Source organism: Porites lutea, chromosome 4 (genome assembly GCF_958299795.1).
Source record: "Porites lutea chromosome 4, jaPorLute2.1, whole genome shotgun sequence".
Classification (NCBI taxonomy): Eukaryota; Metazoa; Cnidaria; class Anthozoa; order Scleractinia; family Poritidae; genus Porites; species Porites lutea.
Window position 1 is genome coordinate 18,266,303 of NC_133204.1, and position 9,032 is coordinate 18,275,334.

A 9,032-nucleotide genomic window follows, 5' to 3' on the forward strand; every position below is an offset into this window, starting at 1 on the left:
GTGTAGGAGTGGATGAGTTGTCAGGGGCGTTTTACGCCATGAACAGTGTTGAAGGTAATGGCCAACAAGGTGATGCCAGATGGCAAAAGAAGCGAAGTTTCAGCACGAGTACCCAAGCTCAAATTTCGGAATTAGAAACAGGTGCCAACACAAAAACTAACGGAATTACTGACACCGAAGGAGCTGATTCTGAGGTGTTAACCGATACAAAGACTGTGAAGTGGGAGAGATCCAATAGGTTGGAAAACACCAAAAAATGTAATCTCGAACGTGGCGGCCCTCGGCTAATTCCCATAGATTTCAGGCATGAAAGGGGCAGCAATGCTCCGGGAAAGCTCCTCCCAACTCGAAGAGTACGAAGTTACAGCACAAATAGCACACCCATCATTTCAGAAGGAAAAGTGGTTGGCCTAAGCGGCAAAACAACTACAGTTCCTCTGCAGTGTGTTGATGCAGCAAGACAGAGACCAAGATGTTGGAACACATCTTGTATCTCCAAGACGATCGAAGAGAGAAGGTTGGGTGTGCTTCTTGACAGCCCTGTTATGAAAACAGAACGTCGACAGAGTACTCCCATTCCGGTGAACAGAAGGCCAAGAAGTCTTAGCACCAATTGCCCTCCCGTGATTTTAGAGCGGAGAGGAACTACGCAAAACAACAATTGTTTGGAGCCATTCGAAGGTAATGAAGGAAACTTGCCAAGCTTCGAAAAAAAGGAGAAAACTATTTCCAAAGAGCAAGTCCAAAACAGTGCAGCGCTTCCGGAAACAACAAATGGCTACAATAACACTCCGAGCAGCTTACATCCTCTATAGAGATACCGGAAGGGGAGAAAACGGGGAACAGGGATGGAATTTCCCTGCTGCTGTTGTACACACGGGTGCATATACTTATTCTAGTATCACCAAGGTTAAATAGGACATCGTTTCATTTAAATACCGTCAGTAATAGTTGCAAATAAATAACACTTCTAATAGAATTCGCATTTTTTTTATATTGGGCTTAATGACAGCCCACCTTAGCAAGAGATCGGAGCGTTTCAACAGTGTGTATAAACAGTAACTACTGTAAAAAACCAGGAGGCTTTTCTTTGCAAGATTATTTTTCGAAGATCTACTATACGATGAGCTGTACCCATCTGCTTTTCCTGGTTAGTTTGGTGTTCACATCACAGACATCGACGTCAGTTAAATGTAATTTTCGCATCACATATACATGCATTTTTATCTGTTTTCAGACTGCCGATTTGAATGCCTAGTCTCTAAATGCCGTATTAACTGGACTGTAACCAGGACAAAACCGAAAACATGAAAGTTTTAAAGGAGAAAATCTTGATTTATAAGCCAGTACTAAAATGACCAGCAGACGACACGTGTGCATTGAATCTGATATGGTCCCTCGTATGAACAAGCCTATAGCTGTACCTAATTTTCAGATCGACCGGTTGTAGCATTAATTAAAAATGTTCGTTTCCGTGGACGACATCACGATCAGTTACTAGGAGGAAATGAGCTATAACCACTAACAAGATTTACGAACCTTGGATGACTGACAAGGGACGCCGACTTTAATCCCCTTCTTATATCAAATTTGTTGATTTGAACAGACTATATTACTTTCTTGGACACTTCTATTGAATTAATTCTCGTGTAGAATCGCACGCAATTCTTAAAATAGAAAAATAGCCCCAGAGCCCCGTGAGCGAGTCTTGCGTTTTTTTTTTTTGCGACGAACTCGTCCCCAGGGCTTTTCCTCTTGAAAGTAGGAGGGAAAACTGGGGAGAAGCCCTCGGGATGAGATTGGTGAAGCGTTGTTAACTCCTAGACAGCGAAATGATTAATTGATGACCGGATGACTCGATTTGGAAGTGCCAAATTACATTCCCATATTTCCAGAAGCAGGGTACACCCCCCTGCTCAGGAGCCAGAGGAGAGTCAGTACAACTGTTAACTTTTTCACTGAGTCGCACTGCATCGCTGAGTCAGATCGTCACATACCGTAACTTTTCCCTAAGAAGCGATTCGACCAAAAGCATTTTAAAAAGTAAGTCTGAAAAGGGCTGCTAATGTTGCCGGAAAGTCAGTAAAATCACGGGTCCTTCCTCGCGAAAGTTTTTATGGTATTTTTATGTCAAAACCGAAAAATTAAGGTTATAGATCTGTTTTAAATATCCGATATGCTTCACATCTTAGCAAGGTTTTGTCCGTTTATTTAATTTCCGTCACTTGTTTCCACAAAGTTGTCTTAAGCCAGCCTGTATTTTCTGCAGGACAACAACGCGCCACTTGGACTCTTGACCAGCAGGGTTATCTGCCCCGCTCTTGACCGTCCCATAAGCGCCCTTAAGCACGTGGTATGGCGTGATTCGCCTCGGTGGGTGTGTATCCACTTGATCTGATGGGTAACAAAAATGGTGAAACATCTGCAACGGCTACAACCTTCGTTTATGCCTCGCAAAGTACGATCAACCTTACAAATTATGATCAGCTTTATTTTTATTCTTATGTCCACGAGGACAGAGCCCTATCGGACCTATCGTAATTCTATATTAGCAAAAAAAAAAAAAAAAAAAAGAAGAAACAAAAACCAAACCAAAACAAAACAAAAGACTTAGAAAATAGATTTCGGTTTGATTGTTGCACAGGCAGCTCTGGCCCACTTCTTGTTCCCAGATCTGCGATCCTTTCGACCAGCGCCACGGGTCCATGGTTAGGACCTGGCCTGTGCACAGACTCCCGTCTCCCTTCAGGAAATTCGGGGAGAGACACCGATTTTTTCCGAGGGAAGGGGGGCGTCTGTACACAGCTAGATCGGAGCCTCCCTGTTCAATACCTGCAATCTTTCTTCAACATATTAATTAATATTTTCAAGTTCCAATATTTTACTTTATATCAATTTCAAATTGCGCCCCTTAGTCAACCTGCCGTAATAGTAAACAAATCACTTATTCCATGTGGGGATTTAGTGAGAAAACAAAAACAAATAAACAATACTTATGAATTTTGGGTGGTAAAAACATTTTTTTAGCGGGAATCCACTTTGCAGACAAACAGACTGTAGGATATGTGAAATGTCTCTTCAGCCCCGTCAGCTCTGTACTAAGCATTTTGTCAGAGTTGTGACATGTGTTCCTGACAGAAACATGGACTTCAACGATAGCCTATGGGTAACCAAGTTTATTATTATTATTATTATTATTTTGGGGAGGCAAAAACACTCGAAACCGAAGCTCAGGAAAAGCGTACATCATTCAATCCGCCAAGCTCGATCAATTACAAGAGAATTTTAAAAATTTTAAGCAGGGATTCTCATTAACCTGTGACGATAATCTCTATAGATATTTTATATCGGTGATGACATGTCTAAATTCTTGCACGTTTGCGGTCGTATTAGGTTTCTTGTGATTGCTTTTTGATGCTTCGCGATAAACCATCACAGAAAGCCATTACGGGTTGTTTTGCACCCGTTTAACAGACCGGTTTACTGGAGGGACGATGTTCAAGACAAGGTTCGTCTTGATTTAAGTCCGATTTTTCGTCAGACGTAAACTGATTACTACATATCTGTAATTACTGCGTTATAGAGACCGGAAGATTTAGCAGGGGTATGAAATGACGGACTGAAATCGTCGACATCGTTTGGGATTCTCTTTGCAACTGAGGAAATGTTTACTCGGTAGCTGCTCTAGTTTGGATGCATCATCCAATATACTGCATTCGAGAGGACACAGGGGTATATAAACGCGACTTCAAAGCTGGTATAAAACGGAACGCTAAGAGCACGGGACGCTAGGAAACTCCTTGGCTTTAAGTTAGACTTTGATACTGGATGTAAATTCATACTCGATATTTCACTGATTTCCTTATCTTTGTCGCTTTCTACAACATTACAGGTAGGCCACGGATACACCTGTACCATGTTGACTAACATTTAAAACTGTCACTGCTTTTCGCGAAAATAGAATAATTTGCACCGGAAAGATTTATAGGAAAAAAGGAAGTACTTCATTTTGCAAAGAATGTCGACTTTGACTTGGGGAATCTCGCGCAAAGGAGAACTGACTCTTTTCAATAGGGATCCTCCATCCTGTTTCTCGAATAGAGTGGCTAGAGTGAGACGCTCAAATACCTTGGAGGACAGGCGACTGCAGGACAAGTTACGCACTATACACCTGGAACACTCAATCAGAAATGGTCAGATCCACAATGAGAAGAAAACATTGGTGAGGCAGTTGAACGGAATTCATTCAGTGAAAGAAACTCCGGAGATAGGAGTAGAAAGACGCAAACTACAGCAAGCAAAAGCTTCAGTTAAGAAGGGCAACGCACTACATGGGATCAATACAACACCTCCATACTCACAAGCTCTACTGCAGCCTCAGGGCAAGTTATCATCCACTGTCACGCACAATGTAACGACAGGTGCTGTCACGCAATACCCAAGTGCTGACTGTCGGAGTAGTTACACGGGTTACAGACTAAGAAAATCACCAATCATATCAAGAAGCGCTGACTGGCTACTGCCACGATCGCCTACATATCCCTTATTTACCACAGGCAGTGAATGGAGAGAAGCTTTAGGTATTTTGTCCAGTAGTGAAGTACACAACTTGGACACTTCAAGCACCACGAATGCTAATGAGAGACAAAACATGTTTCCAGCTATAGACTACAGATACCGTAAATCTTCTTTCTAGTGGGTCAATTTCCCCTTGATTAAGTACCCTCCACTAACAAGTCATATCCCATCACTAAGTTAAAGTGCCCCACCTCCCCCTTATTCAATAAAAATTACCGTATTTCTTTGAATAATAGCCGGGGGCAACTATCCGAGGGAAGACGATTATTTCAAATACTGCTCACTGGAAGTCGTGCCCTAAATATTTTGTTTTGTTATCCCATTAACTCAAAAAATAAACACTTCAAATATACTGGACATGGGCTTTATAAGTGTTTCAACTTTGGTTCCTTGGTTAATTTCAACATCAACACAGCATCCTCAACGTCAGAGATTGAATCGGCACCGATCAGTCTTGCTGCATCAGACTCCCTTCAGCTTAGATCCAAGGTGTCAATTTTTAACTCGACAGGGAGGGAATAAAAGAAAGAGAAAATGCTGAGAGGGGTTGGGGGGTGATTATTCAAAGGAGGTGATTATTTGAAATATTTCTGTTAAAGAGGGGGGATTATTCGACGGAGGCAATTAATTGAGGGAAGGCTATTATTCAAGGAAATACGGTATTTCAGTTTGACAACAGTATGGCATGAATAATCAGATGAGGTGTGCTGCTTTTACATATAGAACTGTACAAACAGAAACAGGTCATACACAATTATAGGTCATTGTTAATGTTTATACAAATATTATTTTTAAATAATACGTAAATAAATGGCCAGTTAGCAGCAACTAGTGTCTGTTTGAATAGGCACCTCTCACTTTGAATCAAAAAATTCCCCACATCGGCTGGTGTAAGGAAACACAGTTAACTTGTTTTGAATTACTTTAAGACAGAATCAATCAGGAAATTGAGTAATTTCAATTTTCAGTGGACAAAAACCTTGTACCAGAATAATTTAAACAATATCACATTCTTTTTTACATTTTTTCAAGGGCTATAGATATAAAAAGTTATCTGTAATAACACCAAAGACTATTTCTCATGGGAGCCCGAGAAACTAAATGTCACATTTCACAAAAACTGTGAAAACATAGGTAAAATTCTGAAAATTTCATGTGCAAGATTTTGTGAAATTTGACATTTATTTTCTTGGGCTCTAATAAGAAATTTTCTTTGGTGTTATTACAGAGAACTGATTAGATCTATAACCCTTGAAAAATGTAAAAAAAAAATGCAATATTGCTTAAATTATTCTGGTACAAGGTTTTTGTCCACTGAAAATTGAAATTACTCAATTTCCTGATGGATTTTGTCTTAAATATCTAACTTTTCACAAGTAGGGGCTACATTACCATCTTGATATAAATAACAGCACAGAAACAAAAATAAATGCAACCTCTGCTGTGCTGTTGTTTTGTTTAGGATTCTTTCCATGCACTGTCTCACCTATCTACTGAGCTATATAACAAGCTGGAATATACCAACTTACATTATTACAAGGAAATAAGCTCCCTCAAGCAAAATGTCTAAAAAAACAACATTTTGTAAATTGCAAAAAACTACACCCCAACTACAGAAGTCTCAAACTCTTGTCTTAAAGAAAGACATCAAATAGTTTTATTTCTATCACTTTTTAAGAAATTCTCTTTTTTAAAATACAAGTCCACATAGAAACTTTGTCAGTCTGATCAAGACTACTCTCCTTGAGTTGTTACAGTATGTTAAAAATTCATCATGGATGGCTTCTGTTAGCAGCAGCAAAGTTTTTACTGTCAAACATAAATTCCGACCCAAAGTAACAGGAAAAGCCCTCCAAATCCCATGAAAAGAGAAGCAACTAAAGATACAAGCAGTTCTTTGTAGATGTCTCTGTTGTACTTTGTAGAGGTGACTTCATAGCTTTGGTAAATGTCAAGGAAGTTATTACATCATGCATGCACCATTCCCAATTTCAATTTACATTAATTTTCTGGGAAACTGCCCACCAACCCCTTCCCTAAGCTAACATTAACACTTACTTCTTACTTAGGGCAAAATGTTGGCTTAGGGGAGGGGTAGGTGGCCAGAAACCTAAATTGATCTGCAAAAACAACAACAACAACAACAACAACAATAATAATAATAAATTATAGAAAGTAGTTGGCAGAGATTGGCAGCACATGTTGTTTAGAATTGTGTGGTTCCAGAAAATATCCATACCCCTCCCACAGAAGACTCTTTAATTTGCACGCCCCACCCCCCAGGATTTTCCGTTCCAAGGGGGTCTTAGATGACCCTCCTCCCCCCAGGAATTTCCTGAATTTTTAATCAGGGACTTCTTTATGTCAAAGTGGTTTTGGTACTTTAAAAAAACAGAATGTGGATACTTACTCATTTACGAAAATATGGTTGAAATTTATTACAACAATGTAAACCTTTGTGAAGGTTATTATTCACCTAAACTTTTAGCTACTTCACCATCAAATTTACAAATTCTACCTGTCTAGTTTTCATGTAAGCTTATAAGCTTAAACATTTGGGTTGTAAAGTTTAAAACATAGATTGTTTACGTTTTTGTGCTTACTCCGATGCGAACATTATGAAGAGAACTTTACTTTCACTCGCCTAAACAACTTAGAAAACAGTAGCAAAAAAACCCCAGAAACTTACAAGGTTCCTTTCTGGCTGTTTATTTGTCTACACATTTAGACAGTTTCTTCAGGTTGATTCTTATTTAAGGACCAAAACCTTCACTAACACATGCCAACGCGCTAGTTTTCATGAACATCGTCATGATCAGGCTGAAGAAATTTTACTTGCTAGGTAGCCGGGCCTTCTGAAGATCGAGCAAGAAATGAGAACGAAAGTTCTCTCTTCTCATCGCATTTTTTTATGAGTTACTACCACGAACAACCACTGATAAAAGATGAAACGTATCAAAAATGCGTTTCCTGCATGTAAAGGTAGCGAAAAGTGATGCTCAGTGAACAGAACTGAAAGCACTAAAATGTTGGTCGCACAACAAGACAAAGCTAGAAGTCTGGGGACAAGACTCTGACTCCAGTCATGTCCGCCATATCGCTCTTCTGGAGATTGTAGCGCTAGCTAACTCAAAGAAAAACAGAAACATTAAAGCTAATGATGTTAACCTCATCTCAATGGCCAGGAGTAGTGATTTTTGTTTCAAAACAACGTACGTATGTTTTTGTGCTTACGATCGATTGCGCGTTACTTTCAGTGTTTTGTTCGTGGTTCGTCACCCTCTGGAAAAGTTGTTTCCCATGAACCCCTTACCCCTCGGAAATAGCTGCCGTTGAACCCCCTCTCCCCCTTGGAATTTCCAAAGATCTTCTGTGAGGGGCGGGGGGTATGGATATTTTCTGGAGCCACACATTATTACAGAGAGTATGCTTACTGGGAAATGCCACAATCCTTCACAAAGTCTTAACCCTTTAGGTCCGAAAAGTGACCAACATCAATTTTCTCCTGACAACATCAGGCCCTGGTTGTTCAAAAGATGGATAACGCTATCCATCAGATAAGTATTAGGGAAACCAATTGCGCTATCCAGTGGATAGTGATTTATCCAGTGGATTGCGCTATCCACCTTTTGGGCAACTGGTACCTGCAGATCATCAAGAGGAAAGGTTATGAGAGTTACTCAGTTGATTACCAAAGGGATAATGCTTTGATCTTAAACCAAATTCTGTTCTTGAAAGAAATGCATGGAGATAAGTCTGGAGAATTTGTATGTGGATCTTAGGGCTTAAAAGGTTAAGACAGCCGAGGTCTCAGGCAGTAACCTGATGTAAACGGAAGACTCCAACAAACTGTCGAGAACCTGTGTTGCATACCTGCCAAGTGTCATGCCTATAGCATGACTGTCACACATGAAGATCGAAAACTTCGATCTCACGCCTACTCACGACTGTATTCCAATAATTTTCTTGCGTCTGGTAGAAATGTTTGAGTCATTACAGTATCAACTGACACATTTTGAAAAACATGTTAATTACTTAAAGAAACTGGAACCAATGAGAGTAAAGACAAGTCCATGTGAATGATCAACTTTCTGCGGATTCTCTTATTTTAGTAGGGAAAGTCACTGTTTCTTCATGTTCCTGTTTTTGTGTTAGAGGGAACTCTTTGGAACGTTTTCAGACATCTTCAGATATTATCTGACTCCTAAGAAAAATCCTGGCACTCCCAGGATAAAAAGATCTAAAAATGTCACCCCTATAAATTTAAAAAAGTTGCCAGGTATAGTATTGAATGAAGATTATTATTATTATCATTATTACTATTATTATTTTTATTATATTATTATCATCATCATTGTCATGAAATCACAGATCCTCTAAACAACTAAATTCGCATCAACCCCATTTACCCCATAAACTGAAAATAACTGGAAGGAAAGTGTAATAATTCTTGT

At 39.5% G+C, this 9,032-nt stretch overlaps 1 protein-coding gene across 1 annotated transcript; it reads left to right on the forward strand.

The window, feature by feature from the left end:
- The first annotated feature begins 3,242 nt into the window (after positions 1–3,242).
- On the forward strand, positions 3,243–5,406 carry LOC140932750 (uncharacterized). The gene has a single exon (XM_073382260.1). It carries the CDS (start codon positions 4,019–4,021, stop codon positions 4,694–4,696), a length of 678 nt encoding a protein of 225 aa, XP_073238361.1. The 5' UTR covers positions 3,243–4,018; the 3' UTR covers positions 4,697–5,406.
- The last annotated feature ends 3,626 nt before the right edge of the window (positions 5,407–9,032 follow it).